This window comes from Urocampus carinirostris, chromosome 6 (genome assembly GCF_059441175.1).
Source record: "Urocampus carinirostris isolate Australia breed hairy pipefish chromosome 6, RoL_Ucar_1.0, whole genome shotgun sequence".
NCBI lineage: Eukaryota > Metazoa > Chordata > Actinopteri > Syngnathiformes > Syngnathidae > Urocampus > Urocampus carinirostris.
This window is the reverse complement of record NC_142354.1, coordinates 17,535,859-17,563,041: the sequence shown is the minus strand read 5'-3', so window position 1 is coordinate 17,563,041 and position 27,183 is coordinate 17,535,859. Positions and strand designations below refer to the sequence as shown.

General features: G+C 38.2%; 1 protein-coding gene across 4 annotated transcripts in view; it reads left to right on the top strand.

Annotated features, from left to right (window-relative positions):
- Window positions 1–27,183, top strand: part of atg7 (ATG7 autophagy related 7 homolog (S. cerevisiae)) — a 106,612-nt gene that overhangs the window by 51,370 nt on the left and 28,059 nt on the right. For all 4 annotated transcript variants that reach the window (XM_088338098.1, XM_088338099.1, XM_088338096.1 and 1 more), the window contains 2 exons: window positions 3,595–3,675; window positions 10,704–10,826. In XM_088338098.1, coding sequence (XP_088194224.1) covers window positions 3,595–3,675; window positions 10,704–10,826 — 204 coding nt within the window. The remainder of the gene's footprint in view (window positions 1–3,594; window positions 3,676–10,703; window positions 10,827–27,183) is intronic.

Here is a 27,183-nt window from a genome sequence, read left to right as displayed (position 1 = left end):
AGGTCAGTTGGCGAAGTGCAGTAGATGAACGAATCCAGCGTGGGCTCGACGGAACAAAATGGAAGTAGTTTAAGCAGCTGGAAATTAAGCAATACGGTTAGGGTTTTGTTTGGTTTTGTCTGTCTTCCGATAGCGTACTGCAACTCCAACACATCATATTGTCGCGGCAAACTAATCAACATTAGACTATGGCTCGCTTTGACGAGCGCAGCCGATTTTTATCAGAAGAGAGGTTTCCGAGTCGGCTAGGAAGCTAGGCTACGTAAACAACCGCACAAGCCAGCATTGCGAGATTATTCCTTTCAAACGTCAGGTCCCTTACTGACAAAATTGACAAATTGGAATTATAGATGGCGAAAAACAGCTTTGTGCAGATTTTTTTTTTTTTTTTTTTTTTTGCACAGTTTTGTTTTAAAAATATTCTTGACTTTTCCAAACAGTTGTTGATTTTTAACAGTTGTTGCAGAAGTATTTTCTTTTATTTTCATACTGCAAAAGTGTATTTTATTTTATATTACTCTTGTACTGATAAATCATTTTACATGATGCTGTTTTACTTTACTTAATATTCCATAGTCTTTATATTTTATATCTTTGCCAACTGGGGTGCAAACATGATTTCATAATAATAGGGGTGATTCCGATAAAAATGTGCATGAGTGACGAAACAAAATGTTTATTTAAATGGAAATAATTTATCATGGAATAAAAAAAAGAAAAAGGAAATTGTTTATTGCTTTAAGGATCGCCAAATGATTTTTCACAAGGTCCTTCATTCACAACATAAAGCATTTAAACAGTATATTATATACACAGAAGGCACGCCAACCCAATTGCACTTATTTATTGTAGTTTTTTTAATTTCCTGCACCTCACAGTTGGATGTGTCGTCAACTACTTTATATTTAATGCATACAATGTGTACATTTTCACCTTTTTCTTGAACACATTTGGTCCATGAATGCATTGTCAAAAATAAATCAGGAGAATAAAGAAACCAAATATTTGTAGTGGAATATTTGTCACCTTAGAATAATACCACCAGTTATAATAATAAGAATACCAATACTATTGATATGTAGTCACTGAATTGTATATTTAATGCATAAAATGTGTACATTTCCACCTTTCTCTTCAACACCAGCTCAGTAGCCTAGATGGTAAGGCGCCCGCTTTGAGACTGGGAGGTTCGGGTTCGCGCCCCGGCCGAGTCATTCCTAAGACTTAAAAAGTGGTCGGCGGCGCCCTCTCTTGGCTGCGGCTGCATCGGGTCAGATGCAATCGACATTTCGTTCTGTGTACATTGTTACACAGAATGACAATACAAGGAAATTATTATTATTATTATTATTATTATTAATAGAATATTGTTAAAATGGATCAATAAAAATCAATGAAATAAAGCGAAAAAATATTCATGGTCTATCTATTTACCCTAGTCATATCTCTCGAGGGGGGTGACCAACAGCAAGACAAACGCATAAAAAAACAAAAAAAAATAAAAAAGGGAAAAAGTAGCAAAAAACACATACACACATTTTTCGACCATGGCCTAAAGTTTCTATCTATCTACCCAAATGCCTAAACAACCGAACAAGTTAAGGACCTCGGCACCCAAGTTGGTCATGCTTTCGTCACTCGGGTCAGGGTGACACAACACAGTCTTCTGTTCAACAGCAGGGCCCGACAGCTTTCACTGGTTTACCCCTGCTGCATCACAAAGGTGCCCTGCCCATCCCTTAAACGCGTCTAAACATCCCACTATCCTTTTACAACACCTTTCCACTCATTCCTATTGCCAACAAGAGCTCTAGCTTTCCACTATATTTAGACCTCTTTCCTGCAATGCACTCATAACACAATCCATCCACGTCAATCACGGCCTTCTTCTTGGTCTCCTTCCATTTACTTCTGCTCTGTGGATCCTCTTCAACATGCGCTCCTCTTCCATCCTCTTCATGTGTCCAAACCAACCAAGTACTCTTTTATCCACACGCTTGAATATTAATGGTAAACAATATATAATTTTATTCATCTTACCATCATAACAATACCAAGAGTAGTAATAATAATAATTATATCACCAAGAAGAAATAATCATTAACGGCATCATTGTATTTTCAAACAAGAACTAGATGTTTTATAGATTACAGAAGGTTTTGAACGAGCCTTATATCCAATACTCACAAACCAATTTTTTTCAAATTCTTATTGTCATGAAACGTACAGAATCTCAAATAATATTATGAAACTATGTGAGTTAATAATTATTAAAATGCGGAAGAAATTTAAAATAATGATAGGTTGAAAAATAAGCTAATTTGATGAAGTGTAGGTAGCAAATTTCACAACAAGAGGGGCATAGGTCTCCCGTGCATGGTGCGGTGCGACGTAGTACTGGAATAGGAGGTTAGAAAAATTACAGATATCCCTCGGTTTACGCGGTTCATGGGGACCAGAACCACCCGCAAAAAGTGAAAATCCACAAAGTAGCGTTGCATCTTAATAAAAGCCTTCAAAGGGGGTTTAACCTATCCTAAGATGACGTCATTACCTACTAAGAGTTCATGACTGTCACAAAGCAACAAATGCAGATCTACAAATAATAACACACAAAGCATAACTGCAGTTAAATGGATGGTTTTATTGTCATACAACAGAAAAAATAATTGGAGGGCTTCTCCTTTCAGTGTAAGAAAGCAATTTAGAGAGCTGCTGGCTGTACACTTTTCGGATGTCACGTTAACATTGCTTTTGTTTTTGTACTTTGACTTGTTTTTTTGTTTAATTGATTAATACTTTCATTAATTGTATTAATCGTATAAAACGTATAATAGCGAGATCAAGTAGTAGCAAACTATAGTGTCCATTGGTAGCAAACACAGTATTTCCCCTACATTTATCAAACATTTGGCATTAAAGTAAATGCAAACAATCGCTATGATTACTTACCAGATATGAAATGGGCCCCTAAAACGTGACTGTACTTAATGACATCCTCAGTCAGGTCCATATAGACTTTATTTTAAGAAAAATCCCTTAATTTTATACTTCATTCATATTTTATTCTCATAATAAAGATGTAGAAGTAAGCACCATAACTGGTTTTATATATATATATATATATATATATATATATATATAAGGTGTAAAATAATAATTTGTATGAATATTTTACCTTTATTGTTACAGTTTTAATCCTGTAATAGACTTTATTCTCCGTGACGTTTTTGCTAAAATTCAAACAAGCATCTGAATAATCTCAATACGTCTTGGTTGACTCCCTGCTCATGTGGCTATAGCAAATCTGTGGACCATGAATCGCCATTTACTACACGAACCAAGATCCCTCGTGGAAGGCAAAAAGAGTGCTATACACTTTCCTGCCACCAAATGGCGCCCTGAGATTGTATTTTAATTAAGGGACAAACGTTAAGTTTAAGCAGGACAGAGGCTTTCAAGTGCTGAGATTTATGGCTCAGCTAAATATATCAGTGATATTTTAACATGAGGTGCATGGGTATAAATGCAATGTGTGTTGAGATGTTTACAAATGTCAGCATGTAGTTTACGTTTCGATGACTTTCTCTTCAGATCCGTGGCTTCCTCTCCAGGTTCGACAACGTCCTGCCGGCCAGCCTGGCTTTCGACAAGTGCACCGCCTGCTCGGCTGTTGTAAGTGGCACAAACCCCTCCTCACTCCCTCATTCCACCTCCACCCTTTCAGAAAAATATGTGTCTGTCTGGTGGGTAGGAGTGGGTGATACTGGGATTTTTTGTATCAATCCGTTCCAAAGGTAGTATTGATCGATACAGATCTTTTTACCTGGAAATCGTTAAATAATTAAACCACTAACCACTTATATAAGTTTTTATTTACGATTTAATAAAGCCCATAATTGTTTATTTTTCATTGAATAACTACAATGCAAACTTGAAAGTTGGGGTGCGGAATTCGAAGACTTGAGGCTGAAAACATGACTTTAATCCAGGAGATGGCAGCAGAAAGTAACAAATGATTGCATGTTGATTGTTTATGAATGAAAAAAAATCCTAAATGTGTCTTGAAAAACTTTTCTTTTTCATCTTAGAGGGGTTTGGGTTGGCATTTGGACTCTTCTCAAAACAGGCCTTTTCTTACTTTCACCACTGAAATAAAAAACTACGAGAATGGTTTCTCTCTCCCTCACTCCCGTAGCTCCCTTTCCTCAAACCTTATTTTTTAAATAATTATAAAATCAGATAAGCGCCATTGACGACAAAGCATAAAGGCTCTTTGAACTCAGTTGGGTGTTGTTAACACATACTTAATAGAGAACTTTAAACTTTTTGAAGACACCCTAAACGATACACCCCTCCTTAAACATTAAAAAAATGTAAATGTAATTATTTTTTATCACTGCAGCCCTTTGAGATTTTTTGTGATTAAGGGATATACAAATAGATATGATTTGAGTGTACAACTGTTTTAGTGCAAAAGTAAGAGTCAAACTAAAAAAAAAGCTGTAATGTAACAAAAATAGAAATACAACGGTTACCATGACAACTATAATATCTTCCCTTGTAGTATATTTTGAAAAGGAAGTCAACCTGGAGATAATGTAAACAAAATACGATTTAAAAACCTTTTTATTAGTATAAAAAAATAAATACTTCAATATCAACAACCATTTCAGAGCAAAAGACCAGAGAGTCAAACAAAAAAGCAGTAATGAAAAGAAAATCCCAACACTGTATAACAATATCAACAAGACAACTAAAACTGTATTTTCAAAAGTGTGCCTTAATCCATTACGCCTTTACCTTTAGCCGGAAATAAAGTGAATACATTTGGAAATACATAATTACAACAAAATGCTTCCATATACGAGAACCTTTTATGAATGAATCGATTCATTTTTTGTGGAACCAGATTCCTTAATATTTATGTTGTATTAAATATGTTTGTTTTCTGCTGTTTTGTGTGGATCTCAAGGGGGATTCCCATAATTCCTTATTTACGTGTGTTGAAATGTTGTTCCCGGAGTAAAACAGAATGCCAAGATACAAGCTGGGAAATCAATTGGAGTAGTTGCTCTCTGAAAATAATTCTGTTTGTCATTCATGCTAAAGACGACATGTACATGAGAGGCCATGAAATAAATAAATGTAAATGTATTTTCTGCACTAAAACGCGCACCACCAATGCACAGTCTTTTGTCATATGTTTTTCATATATAAGGCACACTGGATTATAAGGCGCATTGAATTAAAACTACAGTAAAAGTTACCATATGTATTTATGTATAACGTTACATATTTTAAACACTTAGTGTGTATATATAAGGGCAAAGATTGTTTATTCAAAAAATGTCGCTGACCAAAATAACCACAGATTGTATGCAACAGGAAACGAACCCGGGTCATTGCGGTGAGAGTGCTGAACACTAAACACTACGCACCAATGATAGAGATGACATAAAAAAGGCATATAATTTTACTCTTTATCACACTATTTTTAATCACAGTGCAGAGACGAATGTTGGAGAAGGGAGAAAGGAAGGAACTACATTTTGGAGTATCGTATGACGAATCGACTTTTGGTTTACTTTAATCTTTCCGGACAACTTTGTTTTCTCCGTTTTCTAACATTCGTCTCTAGTACCGTAAATAAAATAGTCTGATAATGAGATACAAGCTAGTGCCTTTTTCTGTATTATTTATATCACTAGGGGTCTGGTGGCTAATATATGATCAATCATTGCACAAATACGTTACTATAATGTATAACACACAGGAGAAAAAAAACTTTAAAAATACTTTAAGGATTTTTAATTTCATCCACCAGTATTTTCTGGTACATAAAGAACACCAGTTTATAAGGTGGACTGACAAATTTCTGGCCAATTTGGGGTTTTTAGGTGTGCCTTATAGTCCGGAAAATACGATACATAGAATTTTTACGCCCCCGATGAAACCGTAATATGAGATCGGAATTCTGGCTTACAATCCTAAATTCTAAACCGACCCCGAGCCGGAAATTCTGATTGGAAACCCTCACTTTGTTTGTAAACCCTAAATTAAATCCCCAAACGCCACTTTAACTCGTAATTTATACTTCCATGTTTGAAATCTGAAACTGTTTTTTGCTCTATTTTAGTAACTTAAGAGTCTGACAGAAATTGCTATTTAAAGTTCTACCGTCCCTTTAAAAGCCTTAATATAGAAGTCTTACCTATGCTTGCACCCAGTATTTGAAACTACAACTTTTTGTTTAGGTGAACGCTATTAATTTGATATCAGTGATATCAGAGTTTCCATAGAATAATGGGTATTTGTATCTTATTTGACTTATTTTTAATTGTGTTGCTGCCAAATTATATGACACTTTTTGGATGGACTTACAATTTACAACTAGTCTTTAAGCATTACCTTGTAGAAGCTTTTGCCCATGTATCCTGACATTCTTTTTTTGTGGATTTTTTTCCATGTTTTTCTTCGAGTGCCCTGTCCACTCTTGTTCTACACAATGTTCACTATGCAGTTTTCTTGTGTTTTTTCCAAATATTTTAAGAAACCACATTTATTGATTTTATTGTTTTTCTGTTTTGTATTTTTGAAATATGTTTTATGTTTGAAAAACACTTTTTAAGTCACGACAACACCCAACAAACGTCAATAATTGCCTCGTTTTTTTAATTTCGAAATTAAGTTATATTGGACTACAAATGGCATTTTTTCAAACCTAAATCAAATTGGTTTTCTTTGAAAGATAATGCTTTTCGATTGGATTAGGACCTCTGAATCATGCCAAAACTACAGTACGTATTTGTGTACTGGTACTTTCACAACCTGAGAAGAACTGTACAGCAGAGTGAAAACGTGGATTGGGTTTAAAAAAAGGACAGTGGAAGGAAGTGAAGGGCTTGCCAAAATGTCCCTTTTATCCTCCAATCTCAATACGGTCTTTGTGTCCATCAAAAGGTCATAGAGCCACAGATCTATCACTTTCATGTGAAGACCAAGCAACAAAGCAGAGGAAGGTGAACTAAAGTTTCTTTACCTTTATTTCTATGAACGGTACAAGTCACTGTAGTCAAGAAGAAACAAGGACCTGAAAGGGCAAAACAACACATTTTGCTTGATTTTAAACAACCCATCCCATTCTGTCCCCACTCTACCACTTTGCCTCCAAATACATTTTTTTTTATCTTCTATGCAGCCAATTTCACATCTCAATCTGCACTTTTACATTTTGGGCTCATTCCTGGTTGTTCTCCACCTCACTTGGCCTCTACATTTGTGTGCCCAATCAGCAAGCCATTCACTTTGTGCATGTGCGTCCGACTGTGTGCTGCCAGGTCACTATGGAAACAAAACAATTCAGGCCCTGTCTGGGCTGAAGCAGTTCCTGTGGAGTTGGGGCTTTTTCACTTTGTGTGTGTGTGTGTGGGTGTCTTCCCCTACTCTGTGTGGGAGCACATGCCAATAAAACTATGCCACGCAGGGTAAAACACGACTGATGTAGGTTAGTCTAAAATAATGCCAGACCCCTCTAACTATGATCTACTCTGGCTCATACCGCAAAATAAGATAAACTGTGGGTTAATTTCCTTGTTAAGTTTGTCAGTTTTCATCATGTGGCTACACTTTCACTGACACGCTGTGTAATTTGAATTTGCTAAATGAAAACAAAAAACAGCATGGAAATATTTGCCGTAAGGTTAGTGGATACATGATATGGTGGTTGAGTATTAATGAGATCCATTATCAGCCTCGCACCTGTGCTAACATATTTATGTGTCTTTTTTTATATACAAATAACTAAATCACTCTCAAGCTCTGTTTACCTGTGGGCGAGTTTAGGGCAAATCAGGTTTTCCACAAAAAAGTTTCTTTTTGTTTATTATTCTTTACACTAAAGTAAAAAAACCTTAAGAGTTTATATGAAAATGAATCAAATCAATAAGTAATAAATTGTGAATCAGCCAGGGATGCATTCAAAGGGACAGGGTGTATTATACAGTCCCTCCTTGTGGGATGAAATGCCATTCATTAAAAAAAAAACTTTATCAAGAAGGGGCCTCAAACAAGGGATGCAAAGGGCTAGTTTGAGACCCCTGATCGAAATGAATGATTTGAAGTTTTGTAAGTTTTTCTTCGCTATTAATTTTTTTTTTTTCTATTCCAAATTGACGTCATAAAAAAATTTGTTTCTGGGAATAAACACAAAACAAAAATAACATGGATCTTGGTGCACTTAGTAAATTACAGATATAAAACAAATCTTACTGGCTCTTGTAATTTATTTGCTCATCTTCTGTGTAGTAGTAGTATTTTGGTCAATTTGAAGGGTGAACTATTATACTCCCTTCAAACTAAGAGGAAGCAAATGGGTACATTCATTGTCTTTTTGGTTTATACAAACATTCAAAATTAGTACACTGTTTATATTAGAATATAATGGAAAATATTCAACTAAATATTCCTTTATCTGGAAATACAAATACAGTGAATAGCAACCTTGCTCACAGAAGTACGGTATTTTCCGCACTATAAGGCGCACCGGGTTATAGGGCGCACCCCGAAAAAATAGTTTTTGGTCCTATATTTGACATACATAAGATGCACCGGATTATAAGGCGCTACAATGGGAACGTCAACAAAACAGTCAGATAGTTCAGTCAAACTTATTACCCCCTTAACATTCCGAAGACTTGCAAAGAAGCAAATACGTGTCGAGAACACGTGTGGATGCAGTGTCCGCACGATGTCACTCAAATGCATCGTTCCAAATATCATTCGGAAGGTTAAAGTCTTGGGATTCAAGAAATGCCAACCATTCCTTAGCTTTTATTTTCTTTTTCGCTCGCAACTTTACTGTGCATATGACAATAAACACTTGGAATTGAGTTTAATTTAAAAAAAGACCCATCACAGAAACATCAATATCACTCTGAAACAAGATACTGGAAAAAATATATAGCCGTAGTAGCTCACCGAAGTCGTTGTGTTCAATAATAATGTGCAACCATGTTCCTCTTATATCCGTGAGTGTAGTAAATGATCTGCATTTTATAATAATAATAATAATAATATTTTATGAAATGATCTGCAATTATATAGCGCTTTTCAAGTCAATGACTTCCCAAAACGCTTTACAATGTGCTCCACATTTCCCAATAGCGGCCTTGCAGCCATGTAAGGCGCTAACCTGCTTATTGGGGGTATTAGGGGTTCAGTGTCTTACCCAAGGACATTTCAGATTCAGATTCAGATTTACTTTATTGTCATTCGTGTACACGTGTATACAGAACGAAATGTCGATACATCTGACCCGCACAGGTTCTTTGAACGTCAGCCGGAATAGATAAGATTAACCATGTCTTCGTCAGAATTTTAGCGCAGCAGTTCGTCATCTCGCGGTTCGATGCCACTTCCAGTTGTTAAATGGTCCAGTTTATTGTCCAGAGAGCGAACGTTGGAGAGCAAAATGGATGTTAGAGGGGTTAGCCTTTAGCCTAGCTGTTGGCCCGGCCCGCTTCCTCGTCACGCCGCTGTCTTGCCACTCTGCTTCGCTGCTTTGTAGGCCGCTGGGTCTTGTTGACATAGCAGTCCGTGGCTAATAAACACTCCCGAGTGGTCGTAGCACCGAGCGCTTGATGTCGAGTGGTCGTAGCACCGAGCGCTTGATGTCCTCGTTCGGCGGTCACGCCGCTGTCTTGCCACCCTGCTTCGCTGCTTTGTAGGCCGCTGGGTCTTGTTGACATAGCAGTCCGTGGCTAGTAAACACTCCCGAGTGGTCGTAGCACCGAGCGCTTGATGTCGAGTGGTCGTAGCACCGAGCGCTTGATGTCCTCGTTCGGCGGTCACGCCGCTGTCTTGCCACTCTGCTTCGCTGCTTTGTAGGCCGCTGGGTCTTGTTGACATAGCAGTCCGTGGCTAATAAACACCGAGCGCTTGATGTCTGGATGATCGCATATCCAGCAAAAAAAACTGCGATCGTATCTTAATCTGCAGTTCGAGCCGACTTTGTGCGCCATCAAAACTGAGTCGAAGACTGGATCTTATGGCTGACGTGTAAAAAAACCGTTGCAAGCCGATGCAGCCGCAGCCGAACAGGGCGCTGCCATGTAACAACATGTAACACGGACGAGTCGGGATTCAAAATGGGATTCCTTGATCCCAAGACGAGCGCTTTACCTCCTGAGCTACTTTCCCTCTGTCTTTCTCCAGGAGAATAAAATATTTACAAATACAGAATAGTAAAAAATGCTTTCTCTATGCCGTCAACCCAACGTGTGATTCACATTCATCTTTTTCGGCCAATTGCAGGCTTTGTTTTGCCGCTTTAGCCTATGCCAGCCTGTAAATGATAAAAAGGATCCGCCCCCTTTACCTCCGAATAACTTTAGCCAATAGTGATCGATTCAACTGATGATTGACACATCTTTTTCGGCCAATTGCAGGCTTTGTTTTGCCGCTTTAGCCTATGCCAGCCTGTAAATGATAAAAAGGATCTGCCCCCTTTACCTCCGAATAACTTTAGCCAATAGTGATCGATTCAACTGATGATTGACACATCTTTTTCGGCCAATTGCAGGCTTTGTTTTGCCGCTTTAGCCTATGCCAGACTTTAGGTGCGCCTTATAGTGCGGAAAATACGGTAATTACCTGTATGGTTCAAAACTGAAATACACCTTGTGCTTTTCTGTTTTCTCCAGGTTCTGGACCACTATGAAAGGGAAGGCTTCCACTTCCTGTCCCAGGTCTTTAACTCCTCACACTCTTTCTTAGAGGACCTTACGGGATTGACATTGTTACATCAGGAAACCCAGGCAGCAGAGGTAAAACGATCTCAAACTCTGTCCACAAACATTCTAAGTTGTCCCGTCGTCATAATCATTGTATTCTCCATTGAGATCACATCTTTAGATGCGCCTTCAAATTTGTTACACCTTATAGTGTATCAAAGAATGCTCTTAAAAATGTCACTTTGTAGATCTAATGGATTCCAGGTCTAAGTACTTGTTTTGGATCTGGTAATGCTGTGATTCCCATACATTTTTTTGGAGACCCTGGCGGGTCGACAGTTTAAAAGGGTCCTGTGACATGCTCCCCCCAGAATTTATTTTTGTACATTTTAAACCCATCACTATAGTGCATTTTTGGAACAAAACCCAGAAGATATATCTATGCTGAATGTGGGCCCATGTAAAGTATTAAATCATAATCACACTAGTTATAAAAGGCAATGACAAGGGAAACGAGTCACACCCAAAAAACATGATAAACAAGACATGAAGTTAATCCAAAAAAAAATCTGTCTGTCACCTAATAAGAGTAAAAATATCTAGTATTGTTCCGATGCTGTACTATGTTAAGGTATCATGAGCGAGTTAACAGACCAAATCAAAGATTTGATTTTTAAATGTATTTAAATGTAATACTGATATTGGTGATTTGGTAAATTAGAATGTTAAATATCAGTATTGCTGGTTTAGTGCGGTCCTCAAGCGTGTTGTTGATCATTAGTCATTTTTTTTATATTTTGAGCAAACAACATGCTTGAAATAATATCCAGGAAATGATAGAGGGGGGATGTCACACTAGAATGCGCGTTCGTATGAACCTCATTAGCTAAAGACGTGAAAAAAATCCTAACGACATTTCTTCTTACAAGTCTTAAAAGTAGAAAAGTGCTATAGCGCCCCTGTCGCTAGTGATAGGAACGCGGATTTGCACTCCCGACCTCAAGACATTAAAATACTGAATTTTATCTCCAAGCCAGATGTTCTCATGAAAAGAGCCACCCAACTCCTGATCTAATGTCTTTCAGGTCTGGGTACTCGTTTAGGAAACAGCAATGTAATAATAAAACTTCGTTTATGGGGGTCAAATCATGTGCTCAACCATCTTAGGAGCTCAGTATCAAACTAAATAAAAACAAAGACAATTAAAAATATCTCAATTAGCCACTCTTGCCTCTTTTTGGTCACACTTTGTATGTCACTTATTGTCCCCTCCAAATAGGACTATAGGTAACATTTAGATGAGAACCAGCTTCAAAGAAAGATAGCACTGGGTTGCGTCACTCTTTGTCATGGTGACAACAATATGGTAAACATTCAACTTCAGAAACCAGCGGTGTTGAGTTCCGAGAAATATCCCAGAATACTCTGCAGCAGAATATGAGTGTTTTTCCTCAAGACTCCCCTCTGACATGAGGCAGAGGAGGAGACAGAAAAAAGTCGAGGGGGCTGGGGGTAAGATCAGGTCCTGCCTGCCAAGCTGTGGGAAAATCCCACGTACTTCCTTCCAGACTCCTACTCATAACACTGAGGTGGATGACGAGGAGGCCCAGTGAAGAGAGGAGGGAAAAGATAACAGTGGAGGAGAAAATAAGCGAGAGGATGTTTAAAGAAGGTTTTTCTCTTCCATCTTCCCGGGATACCTTCTCTTCTGCTGCCATCTATCTCATGGCTGTTTTAGAAGGAAATGTCTTGAAAGTCTCCCTGGCCTAATCTGTCTACAGTCAGAGGAAGAAGCGATTGTTTTTCTGTCCTCGCCCTGCAAGTGCTTCATGTCTTTCCTGTAAACATGAACTAAATTCATGGAAATTGAGAACTCATTTTGCCTATTTTGGTCTTCAATTCAGCACCCCAGACATGCTTTTCCTCAGAAACAATGGCTTAACACAGTGTTTCTCAACTGTTCCGAGTTCAGTACCCACCATCACACCCTAATTACAAGCGGCGAACTGAATCAAGAAAAATATCCCAAAACTTAATGACTGAAAAGATTGTGCAGCTTTAAGATGGGCAGTACCTGTATTTGCATTTATTAAAAAAAAAAATGACCAGGGAAGACAACTTCAAGTAATAATATCCCCTTTAAAGAGACAGCGTGCATTATTTTGCGTTTAAACTCCTCACTTATTTAAAGAAGAATAAAATCTATATAATACTTGTGAAATTCATTATTTTTAAAGGTGCAGTGTGGCGTCTGAGGTGTCTTTCAAAAGTTGGAAGTGGAATATATTCTCTACGAAATACGTGCCGACAATGTCCAAATGAGTTTAAAGACCCTTTAAATTTTTTGCACCGAACCTATCTGCTTTCATCTTGCTTTTTTTAACGCTGTTTCAGGACGCGCCATGTTAAGAATACAGATAAGGCCCATTTCAAATAGTCCAAATGCCAACCCAAACCAACAAAAAGACGAAAAAAGAAGAATTTATTTGAGCGCGTCTAAAAAAGGCACGTCCTTGATGCTTAAGCTCCGATCATGACTTTAAGACAGAAGATGGCTGAGTAACAAATATTCAAATTCATCCATACCTGCATGATCTGCACCGCTTATCCTCAGTACGGCCATGGGGGTGCTGGAGCCCATCCCGGCTATCTTCGGGCAGTGGGCAGGGGACACCCTGAACTGGTTGCTAGCCAGTCGCAAGGCTCACAAAGACAATTAACCTGACATGCCTGTTTTTGGAATGTGGGAGGAAACTGGAGTGCCCGGAGGAAACCCACACAAGCACGGGGAGAACATGCAAACTTTACACAGGAAGGTTCAAACTCATGACCTTAGAACTGCGCCACACACGCGCTAACCACTGCGCTGATGTGCTGCCCCTATCTGAAAACAATGGTTTCCAAAAACACAAGGACACTTTGCTAGCAAAATAACATTTTACTGCAAGAACATCGAACCTATGCAGTAACAAAGAATGAGCATTGGAAGAACTTTTCAGCACCCGATGTTTCCAGTGACGTTATCACTTGATTTCACTCTAAATTGCTGGATAGAAGAAGCAAAGCAACACAAGGTAGTGGGGTGGGGGCGCGTTATGTGGACAAATACTTGATTAAAGCCATTCCTGCTTCTAGTGGTAATCTAATCTATCCATCTATATCTACCTATTTATACCTACCTACCTACACCTCAAGAGGGGTGACTGACAGCAAGACAAATGCATACAATAACAAAGAAAAGAAAAAGGGAAAAAAATAGCAAAAAAAAACACACGCACACACACACACACACACACACACACACACACATTTTTGGACCATGGCCAACCCAAATGCCCAAACAAGTTGGGCACCTCGGCACCCTAAGTTGGTGATGCTTTCGTCCCTCCAGATCAGGGGTGGCAAACACGCGGCTCTAGAGCCGAATGCGGCTCTTGGCCAATAAGAATGCGGCTCTTTGCCTCATCATATTTCCTATATAATGTGGCTCTTTGCCTCGTTTCATGTTTAGTTTTTGTTCCCCTCTTAAAACACAATTGAATCCTTCAGAGTTAATCACAAATGATAAATAATATTTTGAAATTTGGCAGATTGGTTGTTTTTATGCTCTTCCGGCCACATAACTGACTGCCAATCATCTGCGTAGGTTACGTCTAATGCCGGTCAGTGCGTGGTGTGGCTCTTTGACTCGCACAGTTAAAAATTTCGGCTCAACTTGTTCGCCACCCCTGCTCCAAATGATAAAGATAAGGACGGAGTATTTTGAACAGGTGCTAAATGTGATTTATCATAATTAAATAATTGTCAGAGGCTTGATACTTATCGATCATCAGTACCAAAGCTTTAAGAGTACTTTTTTTAGAATTAAGAAAAAAAAAAACACAAAAACGTCTACGTTTTGGCACTAAATGGGTTAAGTGATTAAAGTGCTTTACAGAGGTTCACATCACCCATTAGGAACCATTGAAATGAGCTTTCAACAAGATTATCTTCCTCAGTTTGTTTTTTTCTTGTGAATCCGAGGAGTAACCACTGCAGCCTTCGGATTTTCTGACAAGGCATCCCTCGAAGTTTGTCAGCAACCACTCCCATTTTCTAAAATTTATGTTTGAACATAAAAAATAAAGTATTTAATTGTGTGTATTTACACTCTAAAACGCTACAAATAGCGTATAAGTGGTGGTTTTATGACACTTTAAATGTCAGCCAGACATTGCATCAACACATCCATACTCACAACGCAGTATTAAAAAAAGTGACAGGCAAGTGTGTTTTATGCTACTCCAATTACTTCATCGTAGTTGTGAATCTGGAAAAGCCTGTTTTAGTTTGATTATTTAACCAAGTTGTACTAGTCTTAATGAATGAATCCTAGTGCTTTTTAATTTAACGTTTTTACTTAAAAAAAAATGCAACTGATCGTATTTCTGCTCTTTCTCGTTCCATCACAGAATTTTATAGTTTGTTTTTTGTTGTCTTTAAACAGATTAATGTAATTAAAATGGGCAGCATGGCAGTGCAGTGATTAGTGCATCCGCAGCACAGTTCTGAGGACATGAGATCAAATCCACCTACCACGCTTCATTTGCGGAGTTTGCATGTTCTCCCCGTGCTTTTGTGGTTTTCCTTCGGGCACTCCGGTTTCCTCCCACACTCCAAAGACATGCATGTCAGTTTAATTAGCCAGTTCAAATTGTCCCTAGGTGTGAATTGCCATTGAGTTGTCTGTGTGTGTGCCCTGTGACTGGCTGGCAACCTGTTTAGGGTGTCCCTTGCCAGCTGCCCAAAGACAGCTGGGATAGGCTCCAGCACCCCCGCGACCCTACTGAGGATAAGCGGGTGCAGATAATAATTATAATCAAAATAAATAAATATAGAAAATATAAAACACTATACACATCTGTTGAATTGTGAAAAGTATATTTTTAAAATATATGATCTTTGAGGTTCTTTTTACATTAGCCAAATAGGAGTGTCAAAAGGTTTGATTATGTAGTCATTGCCGTCATTACCGTAATTTTCACCCAAGAAAAACAAAAAAAAATCTGTCGGAAATTTGAAAGTGCACCATTTACCACAGAGTAATGAGGATAATATTAGAATTGCATGCAATTCTTTTAAGTGTGCATTACTACTCTCATTTTTATGGTATACTACTGTATTTTTGCAATAGTTTATCAATTGATAAACCATGATTGCAAAAGGATTGATTTGAACCCGAGTCATGGCAGTTAGCGTGACAACACTTTACCACTAGACCACCAGTGCTACAGATGACATACAGAAAGGCATTCATTTTTCTCATTCACACTATTTTTACTCACAGTGCCAGGAAGTCTTTCAACAAAATGTGTACTATATAATCTTTTTTGCTCATGTTTACGTATGAAATAGCAACATTTTTTTAGTACAAGTGAGGAATGGAGAGTCTGTTCAATCTATCAGAATGCACTTTGCAAATCAGTGTTATTGGGACAGTGAGTAGAAAATGTATGATAATGAGATAAACCTTAATTTGTACCACTGGTGTCTTAGTGGTAAAACAAAGTGTTGCATGCAAAGTTTTTGCGATTTTTATCAGCCACAATAATCAACAGATATATGAATACAATAGTCTATTATATACAGATGCCCCCCTACTTATGGCCATCCGACTTACGTAAAAAGGTACATACATTTTTTTTCGGGTTGTGAAAAATATCCGGATATTGCTGTAAGTTAGATTTTGTATTGTGTGCACCTTTTTTCGAGTACAGGACAAATACCGTAGTGCTTCTTTCTGCCGCTACCAGCGTGTGGTGGCGCTGTGAGAGGTCACCCAGCATCCACCTCGAAGAAGAAATCCTCTTCCTAGTTAGTGTGTTAACATTCTATACTGTATTTCCAGCGCGCTAAGTACTTTGACATTTTTATTTTTTAATATCTGGTGCATCCATTCGATATGGTTGATGTAAAGTGTAAAGAAGTCGTTTTGATTGAAATTAAAGTGGAATATGGAAGCTTAATGCTGTTGAGAAAATGGTTGGATCGCTTTTTTTTCGGCCACTTTTTACCACAGAGAAGGAAGTTGCCTGACTGTTGAAGCTCGTCTTCCAAAAGTAAGTTAAACTTTATCGTTATAGAGCATATTATTTTCTTAAATGTTTACTTTTTTGGTACAAAACCATAATGGTTACTTATACAAGTCTTAAACATACTTTTACAAACCTTAAACATACAAAATATAGCACTTAAGCAACTTACGAAAAAATTAAACTTACGAACAAACGACCGGTATCTTTCGTTCGTATGTAGAGCAGCGTCTGTATACCATAAGTGTATAAAGAGTCCGATGGTTGTACAAAAATATACACATTACCTCTTACTGTAATCCCAATTTTATGTGCCTTGTAGTCTAGTAAGCCTTACGTATGAAAAATATATGACAATAAAATATAGTTTTGGGGTGCGCCTTATAATCAGTTACACATTTATACTGTTAGAAATACGGCCTTGTATTTGTAAAGGTTTTATAATGCAGTTTCAGATCATTTTCGACAAGATTCCATTTGAAATTTCATTTGATGACATCCTTAGCATTCTCTACCTTTGTGTCTTAAAAAGCACGTGCTCTTATTTTCTTTAATGTTGGTAAAGTGATTGCATTCTCTGTGCGTGTGCACCCGAGTGTGTACATTTTCTAAACTTTACTGCACGTCATCAGAGGGCTGTAATATGCACTTATGGCCTATTTTGGGAAAATAGTAACCTGAGACGAGCTTTTAATGCGGTCACTGCAGGGTTTTGGGGGGAGTTCAAGTTTGGTTAAAGTTTAGACTGAACTCCAGCATGTGTGTCCGAGTGTGTAAATGGCTCCTTTGTGAGATTTGGTTCGAAGCTCTCAGAGGCATGGAAAATGAGCACCGTGAATCTGGCATCTGGCCAGTTAAGTGTATTTTCAAAAATGGTTGCATCAGTCAGGTTCAAGCGGAAAAAAGAAAAAAGTAGCACTGTCTAAATTGGATGTGGTGTTTGAGTTCATAGTTTGATATATAGTCGCAGCCGTGCTATTGTTGGACGGCTTTTTTCAACCATAACTGCCAGTTAAAGCTGAATTTTACGCATCATACTCAATTTACTTCTGCAACATTTAGCTTCTTTATGTGGCTCATTTTTCAGCCCTTTTCATGGTTAATTGGGAGAGAGACTTAAAATAAGGGAGACAAGCAACGATGTTGAAAAAAAAAAATACTTGAATATGGCACAATCAAGCACAAAGTGCTCTATAAGTGGTCACTTACTACTTTGGGTGTTGCGGATTGGCTAGGTTTTTGAATGGTGTCCATACCTCATAAGTATTATATACTGGACAGTTACTTCATTTAAATAAATATTCTGTTACACCCCAGATTGCTGACAACAAAAAGGAGTGCATTACTCTCAGAGCAACTAGTTCTAAATCATCATATATACTCGCATAGAAGCCGACTCACGGAAGCTGCTTTAAAATAGCCGCATAAAATAAGAAAGGTGAAAACATTTTACACTATTGTTTGGAAGCAGTGATCCCTTCATATTTCTTGGTTTTTGTTTTCCAGAGAGCTTGCAAATGAACACTAGGCTGAGATACCCCATACCCATTTTGTCTGTGGGCTTCCACTCAAAGATCTCCTTCTCCATTTCTGGATACTGTCCAAGATGTTTAGTTTTTTTGCCAGGCATAGTGAATTTTTCAAATTAAGACACCCAAATTCGACGACACCTTTACCGTATTGTTGGTTTGTATTTCCTGTATTAGCCATGGCCCTTCCCCACGCGCTATCTCCATTCGTTATTGACGACACTCAACCAATTATGTGCATATAAGCTGACCCACAGTTTAGTGTGTTTTATTTTATAATTGTAAATTCGGCTTGGATCTATCATCCATCCATTATCTTCACCGCTTATCCTCAGCAGGGTTGCGGGGGTGCTGGAGCCCATCCCTGCTTTCTTCGGGCAGTGGGCACCCTGAACAGGTTGCCAGCCAGTCGCAGGGCACACAGAGACGGACAATTCGCTTGCTCATTCACACCTAGGGACAATTTGGAACGGTCAATTAACCTAATAATGTGGGAAGAAAACGGAGTGCCTGGAGGAAACCCACGCAAGCACTGGGAGAACATGCAAATTCCACACAGGAGGTTCGATCTTATGACTTCAGAACCATGCCGCACAAGCGCTAAGCACTGCGCTGCCGGCTTGGATCTATGTTAAGGAGAACATCTCTCTGAGGAAAATAACAGCACTTTCATACTCTTTGCTTGACAGTGCCACCATAGGTGTATTCAGTTGTACCGTGTATGTAAATTTAAACAATGTGAAGGATGCAGTAGTATTCAGCACTTAAAGGGCATTATAATACATGATCTGCATTTATTGAGTTGCGGAATAAAGCAGCACCGACAGCATGTAGGTAATGACTATGAAGTACCAACTTTTTATTAATAATCTGTTATAGTACTCATTACCTAGAAAAGTAATAAAACGTGTTCCTTTGTATCGCTTTAATCCCAACACTGGTATTGAACATATAATGAATACACTTACAACACACATCATAGGAAATTAATTAACAACTGTAAAAAGTGTTCACGAATCAACCATACAATAAGTAAACAACTCTCATTCACACAATAATACATCACTAACCTTGTTAGAGGTAGGGTGCATAGTTCTAGGTGTCCTTAAAAAGTTTGAAATTCGATATTTTCTCTATTAAGCATGTGTCAACAATGCCTTTGTTTTTTTCCCACAGCGCCTATCAGATTTTGTAATACTTTTGTCTTCGGTGTTTCGGCCACAAAGCACATAACGCTGAAGGGAAGGAGGCAAGGGGCATGGGAGGAGGAGAGTGACATGACATGCATGCTGGCAGTTTTGTTTTATTCCTGGACGAAAATGGTGAGAGTAAGAAAATGACTGTTTCAAATAGTCAAAATGCCAACCTAAACCCTAAAAAAATAAAAAAGGAATAGTTTATTGAAGCTCATCTACATACTTACACGTGCAACAATAGTAGCTGTGACAATGATTCCAGACACAAGATGGTGTCAGCAAGTAACACATTTTTTAAGTTACGGTCATAACCTTTTAATACAGAAAATATGTAATGTCTAACATTTAAAGACACCTGAAACCCCATCTTTAATTGGCAAAAACCGCAAAGAGAGACATCTAGCCACACAATAGTGCAGAGACCACTTGCTACTTTGTGCTTCGATAATCGATGGTTTACTTTTTTGCAGACTTTAATTGAATATAATTTATTGTCATTGGTATCAACATTGCAGTAGGAGAGAGCTCACAGCAAGTTCCGCCAAAGGCGGATTGTGTGTTCTACTTGCTGACACCATCATCTGGCTGAAATTATCAGTCAAGCTGCCTGTGCGCTGCGTGCACTTACGTGTCCATCTTAAACCTGCTCGAATGAACTCTTCTTTTTTCACCTTTTTGGGGGTGCAATTTGGTTTTTGGACTATATTTAAAACAGTCATTTTCTTACATTCACCATTTTCATCCTACAGTTTAACAAAAACCTCAAGCATACGCGAAAATTCCTTCTACTCCCACCGTCACTCGAAATAAAAACGTATAAAGCCTCTTTGAACTGAGCTGGGCATTGTTAACAAGTAGTTGAGAGAAAATATTTAGTTTTCATTTTTTTAAGGGCACCTCAAACGACACAACCCATCTTTGATAGTCTGTGATTTAGCACGTATGGAATTTACAAGCACATAAGTACACTATGCATTCTGTATATTTTATTCATCCAAGTATGGATCTTTTGAATCTTTTGGCGTTAGTCACTTCCTCACTGGAATACAAATCTCTCACCATTTCCAGTCAACTGCTGTCTTTTTTTTTATTGTACTTTTTTTCCATCAATCTCTATATATGTGTGTGGCTTTCCCACACAAGAGGATGTGTGACCAAGTGACCCTTCACAATACAAAGCCCCTTTCTTTGCACCCACCTCCTGCAAAGCTGGTCATGCCAGTAAGTCACAAGGCAGAGCGGCCATGTTGACCACTAAGACTTTCTCGCTTGTTTCTCTGTTTTGTCTGCTGACCTGACGTCAATCCAGTCCTTTTTTGGGTATCATCTCTTTTTTTTTTTTTGTACATGAGACTGTTATGGAACAGGACCGTCCCAAAATGTAGTTGTCTTTATTATCTTTACATGCACTAATATAATAATAATACATTTTACTTCCAAAGTGAATTTCAGGACACCCAAGGACGCTGTACAAATAATATCAAACAATAATAAAACTAGCAAGCAATTAATACAAAATCAAAACAAGTACAGTTAAAAAGGGAGACTGTGTGTGAGAAACTAGTGATACTCTTGAGCTGTTTTTCACCCTGATAACCAATAACATACTGCTTCTCCATACCGAAAACTGATATACATATACTACTGATTAAACGTTTGGTGTCAGCCAGACAACTCCTTGGAAAAAGTCACATTTTTATTCATCATATGAGCTCTCAAATGTCTGTGTTAGTTTTCCCAAATTAAATTCTTTCTTTTGTTGGCCAGACTCATATATGTTTGCCATTCTGCCTTGTAGGCCTGAATTTCGGAGTCGCCTTTTCACTGACACTGGTGTTTTGCAGGTACTAGCTGCTAGTTGAGGACCTTTAAGGTGTCTATTTCTCAAACTAGAGACTAATGTATTTGTGCTCTTAATTAGTAGTGCAGGGTGGTGGGGGGCGGCTCCCACTTATTTTTCTACTAAGGTTAGAGTTTGTAAGTGCTGTTCTCAGAAAGTAGTAGTACATACTCTTGTAGGAGATCTTCAGTTTGTTGGCATTTTCTCGCATAAAATAGCTTTTATTTCTTAGGGGAGTCTTTTCTTGTTCTTTCACATGAATGCTCTTTTTTTCTCTCTGGCCATTCTGAAAGTTTCGATCACACCCACAAATGTGATGCTCCATATACTCGACCAGCTCATAGATCTGTTTTATAACTTCTCTAGCAAGCTAAACTGTTTTCACGCTTCATCATTGCACAAGGGTTTTCTAATTATCCATTAGTTTTATAATGCAATTGGCAAACACGATGTAGAACACTGCGGTGCTGTTTGCTGGAAATTTATGATATTGCATTAAAATTATTTGCAATACGTTTGCAGCTATAATAGTCATTTACCATGTTAACCGTGTATGGGGTGTTTCACTGATTAGTTTATTGCTATCCTTAATGAAAAAAAAGTTTTTTCTTTAAAAGGACATTTTAAGCAACTCCAAACCTGCTTTTTTAATTTTTTGAAATCTGTTAAGAGGAGTTTATATATAGTTTTATTTTATTTTTGCGAAGTTCCATTATACTGTTAACAAGGGAAAGACATTTGTACCCATGGTGCCTATTTAATTGTATTTTTATTTTTTTCCTAGTAAAAAGGGAAAAAATATACTTGAAAAAAGGTCAGACATTGCAAGTTGTAGATAAATTTGCTCATTTTAAATATGTTTCTGTTCTTGGAAAACAAAATTGAAAGTGAGAACAATCATTAGCCTCATCAGATTATTTAGCTAATGTCAAATATGTTTTCAATTTTTACTCATAAAATAAATAACACACGAGAAAAATGGTCAACCCAGATGAGGAACATTTTTTTGCCAGTGGGGTAAGAGTTTACAGCGTGGTAAAAATAATAAAGAAATATAATTTTTAAAAATACAGTAAGGGCTAGAGTTGTACCAAAAGTACTGTGTTTGTGCCTCGATTGAACAGTCATAATGTATATAGAATCGGCTCAGGCAGTCTTCCTGCCGTGATCCGGGTTCGATTACCGTTGCTTCCAATGTTATGCAATTGTGATAATACATTCAAGTCCCTTTTGCTACGTTTTGTTATGCAATTGTGGTCTGCGATAATGTGGATAGACAAATCAATCATTAAACAAATATGGTAACACGTTTGCAATTTTGTCTCATATCAGGCGTACCGGATTAAAAGGCGCTCGTTCAAATTTCTGGCCAATTTGGGGTTTCCGCTTGCGCCCTATCGTCTATAAGATGCAGTACAATAACATTGTACATGAGCCGGTAATCTGTAACACGTTTCCGTTCAGAATATTACAGTCTGGTGCTATTTTTCTAACTTGTGTACAATTTCCCCAAAGGCCCCTTCGGGGAGTTGTGCAACAACCATTCTTGGCTGTCATTAAGTCATTTTCAATGAAAGTTGCATCACTTTTTGCGTCAGAGTTTGTCATCGGCTTTTCAGAGGTAATCCCCAGATGTGTTTGTGTGGGGTTGTTTGATAACAGTGTGCTGTTATATCATCAAATCAATTAGCAAATGCTCTCGCCCCTAAAAAGAATGAGCAACAGGACACTGGGCCCACCTACGCTCAGTCCTGTTGCAGCTCCTCGACGTCAAAACGCTAAAGTTGATTTAGTTTTGTTGGCTGTCGCCACTTTTCGCTTCCTGTCTCTTTAGCCCACATAAACACGCCGACGGAAACACTACTAGTGATGGAAATTCTGGCTCATTTTTTAAACAACCAGCTCTCTTGACTCTGCACTCTTAAAAAGAGCCAGCTCTCAAGCAGCTCATCAGATTAATTTGGATGCTTTAATTGACATATTGCCAATTATTCAGTAACACTGTACAAAATTACTTAGAGGGGTGAAGTTAAATCTAGAAAAAAAAAAAACATGAAACGGCAAAGACTCACAGTATATAGAAAATATGATGAGGCAAATAGCCGCATTCTTATTGGCCAAGAGCCACATGCGGCTCTAGAGCCGCGTGTTCGCCACCCCTAATATAGCGCTTTTCAAGTCAATGAAGACCTAAAGAAAGTTTACCCTCAAGTGCTTCACACTTAACCATTTACACACACAATCACAAAATAAAAAAAAATTAAGAAAAACATAAAAAGTAAAGGGAAAAACGATAGGAAAGAGGCAACAAAAATGAACATAAAAAGGAAAAAGCTGGTGACAAAAGAAGAGAAGAAAAAACGAAGAGAAAAGAAGAGTGGGGAAAGATGAAAAAAGGAGAACGTTAGGAAAAAAGAAGGGAAAAGAGGAGAAAGCTGAAAAAAGCTAGAAAAAGGAAGAACGATAAAAGTATATCACACCAATATATGATAATATTAGCATTTATTTTTTCACTCTACAATGAACTCTAAACACATTTAACCTTTTTTTACACTAAGCAACTTTAAATTCAAGCAACTCTGAATTTCTGTAAATCACACTAAATGCACATTCAAAATATTAACTTTTTTTTGTATGTTAAAAAAAAACTAATCGTAAAACACATTTTCCTCGAAAAACACAGAAAACAATTAAAATATGTATATGTATTTACAAAATCCAATATGTTAAGTCAACAACACGAAATCCATGAAAAAAAATGCAATCACAAGGAAAACAAAGTGTCCCGAACAGAACCAGCCGGTGAGTGGTGGGGAGCCTGTCTTTCACCTTGAAGAGCCACCTCATAAAACCGTTTCGTTCGCGAATGACGCATCACTAAACACAACCTCACTCGCACACTGTGGCGTCAGAGGGCCCCATGTATGTCAGAGCTTTATCCAAACACTACTACGGTTGCTACATGCGGCAATTATTACCAGATGGAGAAAACACATTAAGGCTGCCTTTTCATTAGTAGCCGGCACACTTAAATACATGCGCAAATACTCACACACTAGTTCCTAGTTTCGGATTTCAAACTTTGTCCTTGGTTGTCATTCACTCTTGCTGAGCTGCAAGATAACCGCATATTAGGAGCAGTTCTCCCCATGTGATGCGGTGAAAACTACTACTCTCAAAAGTGAAAAATTACAGCAGTCCGCAGCAATTACCGGTAAGCGTTGCCGCAAATAGTGGAGGCAAAACTAATGCTAGTCATTGACGCACCGCAAAATTGGTTTATAATTACCCGTATTGATGATTTACATTGATACACTACCATAAGCGTATTGAACTTATATTGTAATGTTATCTTTAAAAATCAATTGGACACGTGTGTTTTAATTTCAGTGGAGAAAGTTTACCCTCAAGTGCATATATGTTTGCAGTTTACAGATCTCTTAACTGCCTAAGTAATCGGCATACCGCTGAGGACGCAACTCTGGAGAGCTTTCTCCACTATTGGCAGTTCCTGCCATCAGTCATTTTTTAATTTTGCCAGTCCAGTTATATTTCTGTCTTCATCTCTTTCTGCCATCTTGGACTATGCCCTGGATAATGTTCTTGGCCAGTCCTGGTGATCTTGTTACGTGACCATATTACTGCAGTTTCCTTCTTCACACAGTTGACAACAATCTTTTGTAGAGGCCAAAATGCTGTCTGATGGTGTTGTTCATTTGAAACATGGGCTGTATAGCTTATGCTGAGACGTTTCCTGTAGCATTGCTTCTCCATGGGCTGGATTTTTCTTTCCAGCTTTGCTGTGAGATTCCATGTCTTGCAAGAGTAGAGGAAGATGGATGTATCCAGGGCTTGCATGAGACTGATCTTTGATTTCACTGCTATGTTTGTTGACCCTCTAGATGGATTTTAAGTCTGGCAAGTGCTGCTGTGGTTTGAGCTATCCTGGCCATGATTTCTTGTTCTGAGCCCTCTTCTGACATGACAGCTGCAAGATATTTAAATTTGGTCACAGGTACAAGCTCTTGGTGATGTTTGTGTTGATACATTCAGGGGTTGTTGGTCATTTTTTTGTCTGTGCTGATTACACCCCATACTGGGTGGATTCTTTGTCCAGATCTTTGAGTTCCTTTTCTTCTCCTGCCAGTCCAGCAATATCATCAGCAAAACAGGTTGGTGATGTTATGTCCCCCAATGGTCCCTTAACCACCAGGTTCGTGGGGTCACTAATTCCTTTGGTTTGTCTTGGGCAAGTATAGACTGGTGGTGCCCATCCCTCTCCATTTTTGGTATTTTGGGTAGGGGTTTGCCCCTCCACATGAAACGCATAGTCTGGTTTACCAGTAGCAAAAGAGGCCTCCTGATCTGACTCAGATACAACGCCTTTGTCTGCTCGCTGTGACTGTATCTTAATGTTGGTTCAGAAATTCAGTCATGATCATCTCCAGGATGATGTTGAATAAAGTTGGAGAGAGAATGTAGCATTGTCTGACACAGACTGTAATGTAACGATTGATCAGTGCGCACTCTTGGCTTTGGCGTATAGCTTCGATGTTATGAAGTACTTTCTGGCCCATGTCGTACCTCTGCATGGCGGCCCACAAGGTGGCTTGCCATTCTCGGTTAAACGCCTTCTTGACATCGACAACGTTGTGATAGAGGTATCTATGGTGTTGATGAAACTTATCGCATAGGACTCGCTGATTAATAATCTGTTCGGTGGTGGTCCTTTCCTTCCTGAAACCTGCGTCTTCATCGGCCAGGATGTTTTAGCCTACGGTTTCAGTCTGTTCAGTAGGACCCATAGCATAACTTGCATGACTAGTGAAACTAATGGTTCTTTAGTTAAAGCATAGGTCGAAGTTTCCTTTCTATGGTAGTTTAAATATTATTGATTTGTCCATGCAGTTGGCCACTGTCACGTTTGCCAGATCTTTTTGCAAATGTTTGTCAAGATGTCTATAGTTAGTTAACCTCTATTTTGTATGAATTCTGGCGTGATGTTGTCCATTCCTTGAGACTTTCCATTCTTCTGCAAGTTAATTGCTGCCTCTACTTCATCTGGGAGGATAGAAAAGCCATTACTTTTCCCTGGACCGGAACTTGTAAAGACATCAGGGAGTCTCTGTGTCGGGTGATTGTAGACCAAGCTATGATATCATGACTTTATTTTCAGTATAATGTCATCCTGCATTATAAATCACATTAAGTCTGAAATAAGGAATTAGAAGAACATAAACGTGTCACAATAGAGTGTAAGTCGCATCTAATAAGCACTCACTCCATCCATCCATTTATCATATATTTATAAATAATGGATGTTTTACTTTTGCACATTGAAATATATAAATATATATATATATATATATATATATTTTTTTTTTTTAATTAAAATAATCAGGTATTATTGGAGAACTATCAACAGTTTCGTTTTCATACCAAATTCTAATAATACGTTATTTTAAGCCACTTGGACTTGACCTGCTTTGTATTTTTGTATCTAACCGACAAGCATAGCGTTCATGCCATCGTCATCCGGTGTCACCGCTTGTAAGCATGCGTGTATTTTGGTGTCAGGTGTGTATGTGAACACTGCAGTGCCCACCACGCTAATAATAAATACTCTCACAGAATGCCTGTATATCTGCTATGCCTCATATTCCTTTACAGAGATTGCGCATTCAGTACTATACATAGGGGGCTAAATCTTCTCAGTCATCCACACACTAAATTCAGTGGCATTATGTCAGTCAGCGCTTGAATTGTAACCTCCCTTCCCTAACCTATTTTCAATTTTGTCTTGCCAGAAGGTTG